This window comes from Notolabrus celidotus, chromosome 3, assembly GCF_009762535.1.
Source record: "Notolabrus celidotus isolate fNotCel1 chromosome 3, fNotCel1.pri, whole genome shotgun sequence".
NCBI classification, from domain to species: Eukaryota; Metazoa; Chordata; class Actinopteri; order Labriformes; family Labridae; genus Notolabrus; species Notolabrus celidotus.
In genome coordinates this window covers 14,820,303-14,837,148 of record NC_048274.1, presented here as the reverse complement: position 1 = coordinate 14,837,148, position 16,846 = coordinate 14,820,303, and the positions used below count along the sequence as shown (strand labels likewise).

At 39.6% G+C, this 16,846-nt stretch overlaps 1 protein-coding gene across 1 annotated transcript in view; it reads right to left on the bottom strand.

Annotated features, from left to right (window-relative positions):
* Positions 1-628: 628 nt before the first annotated feature.
* The window catches only part of prtga (protogenin homolog a (Gallus gallus)), a 36,294-nt gene continuing 20,076 nt past the window's right edge, over positions 629-16,846 (bottom strand). Inside the window, exons 11-19 of the mRNA XM_034681034.1 lie at positions 11,705-11,800; positions 11,431-11,617; positions 10,514-10,641; positions 10,005-10,175; positions 7,422-7,595; positions 7,180-7,303; positions 6,925-7,066; positions 6,343-6,456; positions 629-5,064 (exon numbers count right to left, since the gene is read on the bottom strand). Of these exons, the coding sequence (XP_034536925.1) occupies positions 4,648-5,064; positions 6,343-6,456; positions 6,925-7,066; positions 7,180-7,303; positions 7,422-7,595; positions 10,005-10,175; positions 10,514-10,641; positions 11,431-11,617; positions 11,705-11,800 (1,553 nt within the window). The 3' untranslated portion in view covers positions 629-4,647. The remainder of the gene's footprint in view (positions 5,065-6,342; positions 6,457-6,924; positions 7,067-7,179; positions 7,304-7,421; positions 7,596-10,004; positions 10,176-10,513; positions 10,642-11,430; positions 11,618-11,704; positions 11,801-16,846) is intronic.

Genomic DNA, 16,846 nt, shown 5'->3' with positions numbered 1-16,846 from the left:
ACTGTAATGTCTACTTTCAGCCTTCATTCTAAAATCATCTAAGTTTGGTCTATTTACGAGAGAAATATTATAAAATATGTAGTTTTGTATTTTTATTGTTACTTGTATTAAAAAAAATAGATATAAATTGCAGTACCACTAAGTAAAAATAATTAAATGGAGGCCTTAATTTATATATGTATTTTTTTTCCATTGTGGTTAGACCTTTCTTTGTTGCATAATGTCATAGTAAGTTGAAGTTCTTCTCAAAAAAGTTAAAACTGAGCTCCACTTAAGTAAACTACAGCAGTGAAATCATGAGTTCATGAGTTCATGAGTAATCATCTCTTGACATGATTTACTTTAACGACTATGCATTTCTTGTCCTTATTCAGAGTTGAGGTTATGGTAGGAGAGATTGGGCCTAATGATTTCGGGAATTGAGTTTTGATGTTATATTTAAAAGGCTGTTTTTAAATTGTCCTGCTTTCTTGAAGTCCATTCAATAATTTAAAGAAAGACATTGTATTGTGTATAAAACCCTGAACTGTTAGTTGTCACATAAAGCTTAAAGGAAAAAGAGAATTTTCATCTGACCTGTTTTTATATTTCAACTGAAAGTATATAAAGAAAAACAGCTGCAGACATGTTTCATTTGTTGTATTTTATTTATATTGAGAATCAGACTTTTTCATCATTAACCACTGTCTAAAATCTCCTAGCTAAACATTTTTGGCAAAAACAACTTTCAATGATTTTCTTGACAAACAAAATATAACAAAACAAACAGAAAATGTCAGAAAACATACAGTAATTTCAAAAAGGTACATTCAGTTTTCAAGACTTTCTCTTTAAAGGTGGAGCAGCTTTGGGTTCCCCTGAGTTTGACCATAAATGACCCGCAGCGCTCCACCCAAACATTATTCAAACAACTATACTGCAAAAAGGAGGAGCAACTCTGCTCTTATCCCTTTGAATTCACATGATGGGACAAGAATACAAATGTGACTCAACAGTTCTGAGAAGAAATTCAGCAGACATGGGGAGGCCCATGATGAAAACACATGCTCATCTTTAATCTCATAAACATTACTGTCCCAGGAATATTGCATCTGATTCTGCACCACCAGAATATGAAAAGCAAAAAACCAAAAACCTAAGGCGTACTTGGATGAACTATAAGAGGCCCAACACAGAACCTGTGCCACTCCAGTAGCTGTATGTTCAAATTGTAACAGCTTGTTAAAGTAGCAGCTACAGTCTAGGAGGTCAATATCCTACCACAGGTTAACTGGTACACTTGCATTGAGACTGCTGATTTCAGATTCTGGATTGAGCCCCTAAAGATTTACTAATACAGCACATATGAACATGTTTTGGGTTTCAACTTAGAATACAAATGTGAGTCCCACTTTTATTCATCATAAGCAGAATTAACACAAATTAACTGTTAAAACAAAACTTCAAAATAAAAGGAGGATAAGTTGATTATTTGGAAATAGACGATGATAATGAAACGTAACATTTTCTTCCTGCTTCCATCAAAGTACAATATTATAGTTATTTAAATGGTATGAGAACACTGAAAATGACTTTTCACACACAGCAAGGATACTTTTAAACTGCTGTCTTGCCAATATGCAACGGTGACCTTCTCTTGTTTGCATTGCTTGCTTTTAAATATAAAGTTAAGCTGATTGTGTCACTTTTCATCCCTTAATATTTCCCATGATTGAATCCTCTGCAGAGTCCTCTGATTAAAAATGCAGTAGTGTTAAAACTTTTGTGCACCCACTGACATTTGTAATATCATTCAAAAAGGCAATACTTTTAGTTTTGAGTATGTAAAGAAGATTTCACACGCAACAACAGGAAGTACAGTACTTTAAGTATGTTGCTTGTGAGGATCCTCCCACATTCAAACTTCTTAGTAATTTATTTTTTATATATTTTTCTATGAATTCAAACAAAACATCAGCAAGTGCACATTTACACATGACTGCACCGTTGCATCACAGATCACTAATCAATATAATATACTGTATTCGATAATTTTCACCTACAATGTACAGACTTCTGTTTGCAACGTTTTTGGAGGAACTCTGCGGCTGGATCATTTGTCTTTTGTGCATAAACTTGATTATTAATTGTCACTCTGTCGTCATGAAGTGCCGGTTTTTCCTGCAGGCACTTCCTCAGAGTTTTAACCTGCGACTATCTGCACTGTTTCAGTCACTGGTCAAGGCCACTAATGTGCAAGGCTTCACTTGAGGAGCAGCACCTCAATGCATCTCAAAGGCTGTGTCTTTTAATCTTTGGTCTAATCTGTGTTGATTATTTCACATTCCTCAGTAACCCTCTGCCAGAGATTAGTTGAGAGGCTAAAATAAACTCAGGTAACAAACAACTCTTTGGGTTATAGCGTCACAGTCACCGCTGCACATTGGCCTAAAATGCAAAACTACTGGGCAGACAAGTGCTAATCTTTATCTACTCTACAGCAAAGCAAAAAAAAAAACTACTTGAAACAAAACTACATTGTGTACTCAGTAGTACATTCTCTTCTAACAAAAATATAGATTTTAAAAATGTCTTATGGTGTTCATTCAATTCTTCACTTTCGCCTCTGATTAAACACTTCCATTTCTTTTACTACAATCATTCTTCTTCATGTGTTGCATCATCACGTGGAGCTTCTCCCTCAGACAGATTACAATTTCAGCCTCTGAGGGAAGCTGCCCACATTCATTATAAAGCTTTCTGTACCGACATGTCACTGCAAGCACTTCAGGTGTGAATCTTAACACGCATTAACAAAAGAGTCTGTCGTAAAAACAGACGTCACAGGACCTGAGGAGAAACTACAGAGGAGGTTTTCCATCTGTGAGGAGGACAGCAAACATCTGAGCTCCTGGCACACAAAGTGAGAGTTACATTCATAGCATTTCGTATTAGGCAATAACACTACAATAGTTTAGTACTGAGAAGATACCCTGTCAGATCAGCATGTAACACTACATGACTTTTCAAATGTACTAAACCTTGTTCCCTGAGTTTAGGAAAACAACAAGACAATAAAATAAATTTGAGGTAGTATAAAACAGGAATGGTAAGGGCTGCTGCTCAGACACACAAAACAAAAGCAGACATTCATATTTCACTCCATTACTCAATAATGGACAAAATGAGGATCAAATATTATTAATACTGGCTCAGCACCTCAGTGACATCTGAGGGGATAAATAAAAACTGCATGTGGTTATTTTTTTATGGTCCACACAACAGGTGGAGTGAGAGGAGATCTCTGCAGCGCCCTTACCATCCACAAATCAGAACACAGTAAGAGGAAAACACAAAAAAGGGATAACAATCAATTAAAGAAGTCATCAGGAAGTATCAAATGTGATGTCGCTGAAGCAGCTCCTCACATAACGTAGGTATAAGTAGTTTTAAATATACAGTGGAAGTTTACCGAACAGGTAAACCGAGGTAGATAATCAGCAGAAAGGACTCACGCTTCCCTTTTCGCTCCAGTGATAAACTCTCTTAAATAAGGTCAGAAACGTCACTTTGTGTCACGTTTTGACAGACTTTTTTTTTAGACATTCATGGTGGGTGAGATTTTTTTTCATACACGGACAGACACAGATAAAGAAAATTAAAAAAGACATTCATTGAATGAAACAGAAAGAAGTAAAAGAAAATCAAATGACCCGCACCTGCCAACCAGAGAGGCCTGTGCCGGCTTCCTGATCGATGTGTGTTGGAACAAAAAGAGGATAAAGGTTAAAAAAAAGGGTTCTCACTTGTTCCTTTACACCTCTCTCTCTTTCTCTCGCTCTTTTTCTCTCTCATACTTACATTTAGGCTAAGGGTACACTTGCAATGGAATTAACTACACTGAACATGGTGATACTTTCTGTTTGGGAGTAAAGGATTATTTCAACACTTTGGGAAATATAGTCATTGCTGTCTTTGCAAATCTTAGATGATTACACTGATACCACTCTTCTGTCAGTGCAGTAACTATCATGCTATCACAGCCAGTCAGCATAGCTTAGTATAAAGACAGGAAACAAGGGGAAACAGGAAGCAGAGTTCTTTCCACCAGTGCCTCTTAAATTATATAATGCACACATTGTTTATTTTGTTTAATCTCTCCAAAAGCTTGAGAGTAAAACATGGATTCACCCAGAGGAGAGACTCAAGAAAGTTAGTGGTTCCAGCCAAAAAACAGTCCTGCCAATAACCCCTCAAATACCCCAATTTTAAGGTTTTACCCTCAAGTTTTAAGCTTCTTCTCAGATTAAACAAACAAGATATAATCTGCCCATCAGTGAGTTCAAAAGATGCTGTACAGACTCACACTAGCTGTTTGTTTACTGTCATTGTGCTTAGTTAAATTAGCCAGCTGCTGTAGTAGCCGTATAACAGAGTAGATGGAAGAGGAGCTTCTACCTTCTCTCTGCAAAACAAGGAATGATGCTATTTTCCAAAAATGATACTTTTCATTTGTTATCTCCTGTGTAACTATATTTTGAGCACAGAGACACATGTGTCATGTGCTCAGCTGTTTTTATACATCAGTACAGTTTTTGCAAGTGTATCCTGCCTTCACACATACACTCAAACACACCAGCACACACTCAAATACACACATACACTGTCTCAAACACACTCAGGTACACGCCCACACAGTGCAGACTGAAAGCTGCTGTGTGCCTCTTGCTGACAGCAGCTGTTCTGAACGGACTCCTTTAACTTCCGCTCAGCCAGACTCTCCTCCACCTGCTCCAGCGGCTCCTCCGCTGGGGTGCAATTGTCTGAGTCTTCGCTGTCCTCCGCTGTGAGAGACGGCGGGCGGCTGCTGTGTCCGGATGATAAGTTGGTCATCTCGGTCTCGTCGTGAGAGTAACGTCCCGAGTCACCGGTATCGTGGCTGCCCTCGCTGTTGGAGGAGCCCTCCGTGTCCCCGGGGCTCCAGAGCAGAGACTGCAGGGGGTTGGGCTGGTCTGGAGACAGCTCCTCCTCGTACGTCAACACTGTGGTACCGGGCTCGTAGAGGGGCATGCCTTGTCTCATGTTCTGGAGCACAAAAAAACATTGCTTTAGTTAGGCTGAGTGTTTATGGCTATGTTAAATGATTTACTGTTTCTCTTTTGTATACAATACTCAAAAAGAGAACATATCTTTACATGTTTTCATGATATACTTTACGAGCTGTTAGTCCACAGTTTTTGAATGCAGTTACTGAAGGCTCTATTTGATCTTGATACTCACTGAATGAGTTTCTTTACCTCTTGCATTTATTGTTACAATCCCAGAGTGGGATTAAAATATTGATATCCTTCACACTTCTTAATTGCAGTAAAATCATAGGGCCTCATTTACCAACCATTCCTAGGAGAACATTTCTTCTTAAAACCCACCGATACAGTTTTTACAAAGTTTCTGAAATTCACAAATGTTTTTTATTTGAAATGTGTACTTTGGTAAGAAGCAAGCATTCTTAATTTTAGCTTTCACAGCTTCTCTCTACTTCTCTCTACAATCCTGTGATTTCTGCTTCCACAAGGTACTGATATCTTGTGCCCATAATGGGCTTTACCTGCACTAACTAAAAAACAACTACTTTTTTGACGGCAGCAACAGGTGACCACCCTGGTTTTTGTTCATAGTTCCATGTACACTGTTCTATCTTTAATTAAGCTGTAACAGAGTTCTTTTTAAGTGAATAAGTGAGCCTTAGCTGACATAGTTTATCCCAAGCAAATTGTCAGGTCTGTCCATAAGAAGTCATTGTGTATCCACTATTATTGTTTCTTTTTCACAATTGCTGGGAAATTTAAGTTATCAGAGAAGTGTGGACACCATAATGGATGAACAAAATCTGATCCATGGTCTATGACCTTACCCTCTTTGGACTCTTATTCCAGGATGGCTGATGTTTTCTGGACTCAAAACAAACAAAACTGGAAGGACTTTTGTTTTTACTTTTACTAATGTTGCTATACTGTTGTATCTACTTGTCCATTCCAAATAAAGATACAATTAAAAAAACAAAACAACTACCACAAGCTTCCTACTCACAAAGACACTAATTTAAGAACCCTGGTGCGAACATTTCTGCAGCTAGGAAACAAGTTCATGAATTTGCCTCAGACTTTTCTTCTAAATCTAAGAAGAAACTTAGGAGGGTATTGGGGAATGAGGCCCACAGTTTCTAGGAAAACAGAAGCAGCTGAAGAGGGCATGAATCTACTTTAAATATATAAACTATGTAACATGTCAGCAACATCTTATTTGTGAGGAAGAGGGAATCTACACAATTTCACAGGCAGTGCATGTGACTCCTTATCTTACCTGTGCGGCTTTATTGTCCCTTTTCATGTTACTGCTGAAGGGGAACCATTTCTCCGTCTTCTCAGAGCCGGGCTGCACCGGGCCCTGAGAGTTGATGATGAGGTTTGATCCACCCTGCAATTCAGAAAAACATGAGTCATGTCCAATTCTGATCAAAAGATAAATATTAAATAGATTGATAAAACTTTTATCCATTTTTATGACTCCTACGACAACTACATTTAATGTGGTTCTTATTAAGCCAGTTAAGCCAACTGTTTGATATTAATACCCAATATTTATCCTGTACAACACCAAATTTACATCATTATTAAAGCATTTTTGAATTTGTTTCCAAAATTTCAACTTCCAGTGTCGGAAGTGTGTTTAATAAACTTGTTGTGTTCTTCAGTAAGTGTGTGGTCTTGTCCTCTTTATTTCTCTTTTTTTTTTTCTCGTTTTTTTAATTGCACGGCGCCTACACCCGTGTGCAGAGCCACCCTTCTTCAGTATTTTAATACAAGATTTCCACATTTTCTTCCAGTGAATGTGGTAGAATTAACAATAGTCACAATGATCAATGTAACAATGAAGTGTTTGTACCTTTGCATCAATGAAAAAACTTTGACTCATCATTGGCACAGTCACATCAGCATTCTCAGCTTGACCCTCAGAGTTCAGCTGTCCGGCAGATGAGGAGGCTGTGCCCACACCTTCACCGTATGTTTTCACAGCTGAGAATTTCCTGCAGAGACATAAATATGGTATCACTACAGATAAAACTAACACGCAAGGAAACTGAGCCTTAACGGTCGGCCTTATGTATTGGGCTCTGTTTCTGATGGAGGATGGAGTTACCTGTTTTTTCCTCTGCAGACGATGATGAAAGCACAGATGATGATGCAAATGAGAGCAATGCAGACTCCCACAGTGATGCCTGTCATCGACTTTTGGTCCAGGTGGTAGAAGCCATCAGAAAAGCCTGTGAAAGAGGAAAGCAATACTGTCAATCACATGCTGAAGTGCAGCCTTAAAGAGAATCAATAACTGTTTGTAGGTAACACAAACACAGGATGTCAGGGGGTTTAGGTATTGCTCACCTGTAGAGGAGCCGCGGGAGAGCCTCTGGTCATGACCGGAGGAGGGATCTGATCGCACATTCAGCTCCACTGTTTGAGAGTACGGACCATCGCCCATTTTGTTGGATGCAGAAACTTTCACAAAGTAAATCTGGTCGGGCTTCAGGTTCTCCAGCAGGGCCATGGTGATGCTCCCTGTGGGCGAGAAACAACTGGTGTTTAACTGAATATTAAGAATGTACTGTTGAGAAATATTTAAAGGATTATGCCTTTAAAACATTTTAAAGTCATTCACAAAGATAGATGAGCCCTCACGTATGAACAATAAAATCCAAAAAGCAGGAGGTTTTATTTTTCTATTAGTTGCAGGCCATTAGGAACTACAGCCCCCTCAGAGTCCTGTCTGAACTCCAGTAGCTGATTGTTGGGGCTTCAATTTGAACTAGACTGAACTTAGACTCAGCCTTCTGTGGAGCTTTGCCCCTCCTAAATAGTTTCATTATATACTTCAGTCACACGGCAACCAACTGAAGACTGCAAGATTTGGTTAAAGGTTCAGAAAAATAGCTGCAGCAGTGGGTATGCGACATCTCATATGACTGCAAAAGTCACAGTTTTAAAACATTCTTATCACACTATTTCACTTTCTTTTTTTTCGTTTTTTCTCTGCTCATCTTTTACATAGGCACACTGAGGGACCACAGCTCTCCACAGCAGGCTGTTAGTGCAACAATATGTGTTCAAACACCACACCCACCACCAAGGACACGATCCGTCCTTCCTCAGCTTCACTCTCACTCACAGCAAGGTAGGACTCCAATCCCAGGAGTGAATAATAATATAAATCTCATCCATTCAGTTCTTTTATATCTGATCAGTCGTTCAAAGCCGGTCAAAACAAAACTCATAACAGTGCATGCAGAGACATCATGGACCTGTGTGGAATGCCTGATATGTTTGGAGAATTCACCAACATCAGGAGCTTCTCACTGACGGGGAATCAGGTGCATCTTTTGGCATCAGACACACCTTACGTTACGACCAGGTGTGGAGGGGAACTGGCATGCAGCCGTACCACAAACTGCAACTACAGTTTGATCAAGTTTAGTTCAAAACCTGCAGAAGACTGCAGTTCAGTCCTGATATAGCAGGAAGCCAGAGAAGGTGCTGTATTTCCAAGTGCTGCCATAGATGGTGCCGTGGTGCAGCTGGAGCCACACCTGGTTACCTTGGTAGTCTCACTATTTCACATTTAAGTATTTAACTCTTTTTAGGTATAAAGTTTGGTCCTCTTTTTTAGTAAATACAGGTAACTGCTGATGGTTAGATAATAGATAGAGTGCTGGGTGCCAGTTTGGAACAATGAATATGAAGCTATAGCCAGCAGTTGGTTAGGAGAGGTTAGCTTAAAGACTTGGAACAGGCTGGGGGGAAAAGGAAGCTGTACTCTGTTTAATCCGTATTCAAACAAATTATAAAAATGACAAATCCCTGCCAAAGGAGGAAGAAGTTTTAAGGTCTTTGAGCATCAAGAGAATAGTTTGCAGGAAATTTCAAACACTGTGGCATAGGAGATAATCCTGAAAAAACAAATCTATCTCCAACGTTGCTGTTTTCAAAGAGCTGGCCTTAAAAGAGCGAGTCTTTGTGATGCAGAGAAAGACAAATATAAAAACAATCCTCAAGGCTGAAAGGGATGTTTGAGAGAGGAGCTTCTGAGAGGAAGAGCAAGGGGTCAGGGGATCAGAGCTGTACACATACCCTCGTCCAGTACCACCCAGTATACACACCACAAGGGTCCCAGCAGAGACCGAGAGAGGGGGTGGGTGTTCAGTTTGAGGTGATGTGGGGGGGGGGGGGGGGCTGGGCTAAGCTGAAGGGGCTTTGTGAGAGGCTTCGCTTTTGACCCCTTTACCGGGGGCACTGAGGAATTGTGTCTTTTTTGTGTGTGTCCTGGGGTCGTGTGATCCAAAGACACCTACACTGACTCACAAACCAGAAACAACAACAGCTTTATGGTGACTGATGCGTGTGGGTGAGGGGACTCATTTAGGGCAGAAGTTCATCTGAACTCTAAATCACTTTTTGATTCTTCCTTCATCACATGAAACATTTAGTTCCTTCAAAAAAAACACCAGATAGCTGACTATAGTGAGACCACATGTTGTTTATCTCTACCTGATCAAAAATCTAACAAAAGCATGCCTAATCGAGTATGATCTCAACACTCAATTACTTCATACTAGATCGAGTGCAGACATTCATGAACAACTGCTGCTCTATGTAGGTAATAAGCTGGGAAATTATGCTATTTCTGCACAATCCACCACCATACATGCTCTGTTCTTTCAACTGAACTAGTACAAAAGTAGTCTTTGTTCTAGAAATGTCAATAAAACAAGTAAATCAAAGTCTTTGTTTAAATCAAATTAAACCTCCAATCTGATTGTATCAGTGAGACTAAAGCAGTGAGCTCAACCCGTCCTGACACCATGAACAGAGCTTTAGATTGGAAGGTGAAATGAGTTACTGATTTCCAATGCTCCTTTTATGTTGAACAGAAGGAGGTCTGTGTGTGTAACCCTGTTCTTTACATCTCCTCACCTTCTCTTTGCAGCACTTGCCATTCCCCAGCTATCCAGGCATGTCTGGAGGCGTACAGGATGGTGTAATGTGTCACAGCTACGTTGGACTCCTCTGGGGGTTTCCATGAAACCAGCGCTGTGTCCTCTTCAATCAGAGTCACTTTCACATTAGAGGGGGACAGGGTGGGAGCTGAGTGGGGAAGGATGAAAAGAGAAGAGATTAATTAAAATACTTTGAACATCAGAACAGGATGTACGGTGTCCTTTTACTATTATTATTATTTTAATTTTATAAGTATCACTAGTGTGTTAGAAAATAAAGGCCCAACGAACACAGACAACTTTTCTTTATATATCTCCTAACATGTGTGAGATGAGATAAAGGTGGATAGGAAATGTATTAGTGATTGTCTGAAAACACGTCTTTAGCGATACCTACAGTAACACCTCCTGATTCAAAACTGCTATCTCAAACTTCCTCAGAAATACATTCAACAAAACTAGAATGTTTGATCGTTTTGCCCTCACCATCAGGGAAAGTGGTCTGATAGACCACAGGGCTCCAGGGGCTGGACAACTGGTCGATGTGAAGGCGAATGGCAAACTCATACTTGGTGTTCGGCTCCAGGCCTCGCACTAGAAGACTCGGTTCATTCCTGTAACAGAGAGACATTACAGGGACTTAGAAAGCCAGTAAACATAACACACTGTTGTGCCAAGACAAACATTGATCATCCACATCTGCCCAATGTGATCTGCTGTGGTGTTCAGGTTTAGTTGTAGATTTCTGAACCTCTCTAAAAAGCTGCGTTTGATTCCAATCTGCAAAGTTAGAAAAACATATTCCATAACTTTCTATAGCTTCGTCTCTTTCAAGATAAAATGTTTAAGTTAGCTACATTAAACTGCAGATGTCAAGTTTGATTGTGTTTGTGAAGTGACTCTTAGATAAAGCATCTTGGCCAGCAGGTGGCAGTATGGAGCAGTGCTGGCTGTGTGCAGAGGAAACATCAGAGAATCTCCAGTGACCTGAAAACTTTCTCCAACAAGTGATACACATTTACTCTAAGAAGTGAGAAGTGTTTAGAAACAGATTAAGTGAAATGATACAGTTGGTGATGTGGTCATTAACTTGTGCTGAAGTATTAGCCAATAAGAATAATAATACATAAGGTGATATGACTGTGAGGTACACAAAACCAACAGTTACATGTGTTACATCTGGTTTCACTTTCCATGCATCCCTTTTCTGCAAACAGGAAAGAAACATACAGTGGGCTCCACATATGTACTACAGGTGCATTGAACAACATGGAGGTTCATCATGACTACATAAGTCTGAGGTCATTAGTATGTCAAATTTGCGATGTTATGCTTGTTGGCACAGAAGTGGCTGTAAAGAAAAGCTTAAAATAAAAAGTTGTAGAATCAAAAAAAGTTCTTACGTCTGCAGGTAGAGCACCAGGGAGGCGTTCTGCAGGCCCACTGGGTTGCAGCGGACAGTGTAGTTGACCGCATGGCTGGAGGTAAAGGCCGGTCGACCCCAGTGCAGAAGTATGGCGGTGGAACTGTTGGTCTTGGAATATACATTGTGTGGAGGAGGTGGTGGAGGCACCAAGCGATCTCGAACAGCTGAGATACATGAAGAGTGAGATTATTTCCTACATACTTCAGACACACTGACAAAAAACCTCTTCCTTAAAACAATGTGGGACTTACAAACACATCCAGGAGTGCTTATAGTCTGGTCAGCCTGGTAACCATCTCCAACAAAATTATATGCCAGAAGCTTCACATGGTACTTCTTCCTTGGGTCTGTGATGGGAAAAAGGAAGACATAAACAAGTCATATGAATGAGAGTAACGGCCAAAGTTCAGTCTCAGATCTGGATTCAGTGTACAGTCTTCTGACATTTATCTTCCCAAACACTCACTACACCATCACACCAAGACAGTGACGTTGTGACTCCTACAGCCAACAGGAAGCAGGGGTGATACATGAAAGAGGCCTGGGCTGTGTGGGTGAGGGGTCAGTGAGTGGTCTCTGGTGTGATGGTGTTGTGGGAAAAAAAAAGGGGTGAGGCAGTCCGACAGATGCTCAGCACCACGAGTCCTTTGGTCAGTTTCTGCAGCAGAGCAGAAGAGCTACGACATCCATCACCTTGTCACTCTGAGCCTTTTGGGTGCAAATACGTGGACCCTTTCTCCAGCCTGCTGGTCAGTGGTCAGCGGCCACTCCTATTCAGATCCAAAATCTGGGGGGTTAAATCGAAGGACAAAGTCCCTTGGGAAGGACACCGCTGACGGTCAACAGTAGGCCTCGGTGACCCTGAGAACCCCGGACTGAACAAAAGCCATCTGACCAAATGTCCCTTTTACCCACAAAACAATAATCATATGATTTGAATGTTGCATAATATGATCAATGCTTGAACTCAAATCTGCATCCTCTTAAACAAGGAGTGAAGAAAGAGGCAAACTGACCTCTAAGCATTTTAGTTTAAACTCCTTAAAAGACTAAATATTAGTTTTGTGTAAGGTACAAGATGAAAAGATTTGTGACACAATATTTTCTTGATAAAATATCACTAAAGCATTTTAATGGATATTTAACCACTTAAGTACAGTCAGTTCTTCATAATAAACCCAAAATATAATGCTGTTCAAGACTTTTAGATGTTCTAAAGAAGAGAGAGGGCACAGGGGATGAATTTAGGTCCATAGAGGTTAGAGAAGTTAAGGAGGGGTAGAGTCGTGCTACATGCACCCCCATGCAGCCCTGAGGAGTTTCACTGGAGCCAGACCAGGGCCAGCAGGTCAGACCGAGATTAAACTCTGAAAGAATCTGAGGTCATGGGTGTGCAATATGAGAAGAGTCTCTTCTCCTACTCAGGGATCCTGCACGTCCACAACTTTAAGACTGTTTCCAAAGATAAAGAGAAAAATAAATCCTAAGTTACTGATAACTTTTATTAATTGCATAATGAATTAATGCAAGAAGCCAGGACTGAGCAGAGAGCTGACAAAAGTTCACTCAATTAATCTTTTTTTGTGTGTGTATTAAAAGCAGGAGGTTGAAGCTTTTCAAACAACTAAGTTTGCCTAGTTTGTTCTGCTTCAGTGTCCACCTCTGAAGAGGAGCCAGCACATAGCATGCACCTCTACCCAGCCCCACCATACAATGGGCCTGCCATAATTATGCGAGAGAGTAGCTCTGCGAGGGGGGAAGCTGTGACATCTGGGCCACGACCTTTGACATGGAATCTGGGCAAGCTAAATCCTGCAAAAGGAGGGGTTATAGGGCTCTCTCTGGAGGGGGAGGGTCAAGCAGAGGAAGTGAGTGGAAAAACAGGGAAACACCAAGAGTCAAAAATGAAATGCCACTTAGGTAGGTGATGACACAGTGTGCCTGATATGAGAATATACAGTGGTGCTTTGTTTTCCACAGACAATGGGCCGGACACCTGAAGCTCTTATTGTTAAACTTTGTGAGATCAAATCAAACGTCATTACACCCTATATTAAACAAAATTTAACAACAGCGTCATGTTACTGATCCAGCCATAATATTTAGTTATTGGAATAGAAAATCATATTGAGCTTTTCATAAAGAATAGCTGAATATCCAGGCTGTTACTGACCTTACTGTAACAGATTCATCTATTCATGTTTTTTGATTGATTGAAACACAATTTGTTCAAAAAGCAGCACTCATTTTCAAAGTGACCAATTTCAAATATCTTGTTTGTCTGTCAAACACTCAAAAATTCAATTCAATTTCAACCAACAGAGACTTTATAAGTCATCAAAAACGTGCAAACCCAAACATCTTAAGAGCTGCAAATACACACGATCTGCATGTTTGATTAAAGAACTGACCAGAATAATGAAAACTTGTGTCAAATAAAGTTAGGAAACCAACTACGTCTTTTCACTAATCCTTGATACAAGTCAGATCCATGACTCGAGTTATAATTCATAAAGTATGGCTGTACTGGTGCTCTTCTTCTTCTTCTTCTTCTTCTTCTTAGAAAGTCGTGCTCTTCTTGAGTTGCCATTCCTTCAGTCATGTTTTCTTGCCCGCCCCACCGAGATAAATCTCACATGGCCTTACTCCCATAAATTATGCTGTTTGTATTAAAGGGCATATTTGAGCCATTTGTGGTCACCTCCTTTTTTACAGCCAAAATGCTGATCCTGTTGGCCCCTAAGGTTTTGTTCTGGCCTGCAAAAGGCCCCCCAGGCCGCTGCAAGCCAGGCTTGAACAGGGGCCATAAATGTCAACTCCCGTATGAACCCTCACACCGGCATCTATCATCTCTCTCTCCCTCTCCTCCCCCTTTTTTGCCCTCTGTCTTTTGCCCTGACTCTCACAAATCAACACAAACACATACTGATGCACACACACACATGTTAAGTATAAAATAGCCTTTTAAACGGATGGCCAGATACACATATGCAGGTTTTGCATTGCACATGCGTTGCCTTGTGTTTAATGCAAAGAGTGGTAAAGAAGCAGGACGGCCTGCAGTAGTGAGATAAATCTACAGTTGAGCACACAGTGTTGCCTGGTGCCAACAGGTATGAAAGGTATTCAAGCTCCGACTTTGACTACATGTTCCTTTCATGGGCAGAGCAGAGAAAACACATGCGAGGAAGGTCACATAAGCGTGTCATTTATACCCAAGTGGAGCCTCTCGAACGCATTCCTTTCTCTCAGGGTGTGCTTTCAATCATCTGGATCATCAGAAGTGATAATTTAACTGCCAGCTCCAGAGTATGTTCTTTCTGCAGCTGTACACGATGCTGAATCAGCAGGATTCAGTTTAACCACAGCTGGTAGTTAAAAAAAATCAATGTTATTGGCAAAAAATGGGACGCCTGTCGTGCACAACATTGCTGAGGTTAAAGGAAATGCCACTTACAGTAAAAGCATGTATAATTTGCAAAGGTCACCTGCTGAAAGTAATCAACATTCAGCTATTGGTAGCTTTAAAGACACAACATGTGCACTATTTTACATCAAGTCTCTTAACAAGTACCCCCACAGCAGCTACAAGCCTGCTGTGGAACTCTCTGCCTCTGGACATTAAAACGGCGAGCTCTCTGGGTGTTTTTAAAAGTAAAATTAAGATTTACCTTTCTAATCTAGCTTTTAATTTGGAGTAGTTTATTTTTAACCCTGGAATGCATTATTATTATTGTTATTATTATTATTATTATTATTATTCTTATTATTCTTATTATTATTATCCTTCTTCTTCTTCTTCTTCTTCTTCTTCTTCTTCTTCTTATTATTATTATTATTATTATTATTTTCATTATTGTTATTGTTATTTTAATCATTATTATTTTAACCAACGCTTTAACATTTATTTATCTTATTTATAAAAAATATGTATTTATTTATACATTTTAATTATTTATTTATCTATTTCATTTCTTGTATTCATCTGATCTTGTTAACTCTACCTTATTTTTTAACTTTTCTTTCCACTCTTACTTATTTTATTAATTTTACTTTGTTGATTTTCTTTTATTTTTAAGTATTTTATTTATAATCATGCCTTGTATAATTTGACCATTGCTGTTGTTTTCGGTCTGTCTGTTATTCTGTGAAGCACTTTTGGCTGCATGTTTATATGTATGAAAGGTGCTTTATAAATAAAGTTGAGTTGAGAGTTGAGTTGAGCTGATACTTCACAAATGGCCTAAAAATGAAGGCATCTTAAAAATTATATTCATGCAAAGATGCTTACAAGTGCATGAGGAGAAAAACATGTACATAAATTGCAGGCAGAATAAAGCGGTCCACTGTCTGTCCAGTCATGTGCTTATTGTGTGAGGATGTAGTAGCATCACTTGCTCTTATTTGTTGGCTGGCTGATAAGTTAACACATTAAAGCAGATACAAACACTGAATCTAACCAGAATGAAAAAGTCCAACAAGTGCTCCAACATGCCTTTAAGCTTTTAAACTTCCTCACATTCAGATTTCTACTTTAAATCTTCAATCCTGTTATTAAAGATGCAGCTTCACTTCAAGACAACAGTCATGTCTTGAAGAAGGAAGTGATATGTGGTAAAATGCACAGAAACCATTTGGATTCCTCTCAGCACAGCAGGGCTTTTTCTCTGATGCAGGATGTGTTGTCACACAGGAGGTCAGATGCAGCATTGTATACCTCTCTCTCCTTGTGCACAGAGCTGCAGCTAATTCATGAGAAAGAAATCTCAAACTGCAAGATAGTGAGCTCACAAGCCATGCTCATTGTTCTACCTCCAGCTCAGTTGGTGAGAGGCAGCGTTTCCTTTAGGTCTTGGCTAATAAACTATCTTTGTGGCTCTCAAAGCCAAACACAATGAGGGTCTTTGATGTCAATGCTCCTCCAGCAACACTGCTCACAGCAGTCATAAAACACATCATAAATCTGCCTCCACAAAACAGCTTCCCTCTCTTCAAAACACAGCACTGCCAAGCTCTTTTATCAGAGAGGAACAATACGATGATTCTTTTAATCCAGCTGAAGCTTTATTTTAGATGTTGTTAATTTTACTTGATTGGATTAATTCCCATCAGCAGCTGCGGCTGAAGCTTGCTCCTCCTTGAAGAACATTCATCTTGTGAAGCAAGAAAGAGCCGTACTCTTTAAACTTTTAACACTGCAGATCTTATAAACATATACACATCATTTAATACTAATAAAAATTAATAAAGTGTTGCTTTCTCAGTTTTTTTTACCTCTACCTAAATATATTAAATTAACCTTGTTAAAATTAATTTAGCAAACATCAAAACTGTATTAGTTTACATCACAAGAAACAAGAGTAGTTGCTCATAGTAGGTGTATTGTAGTACTA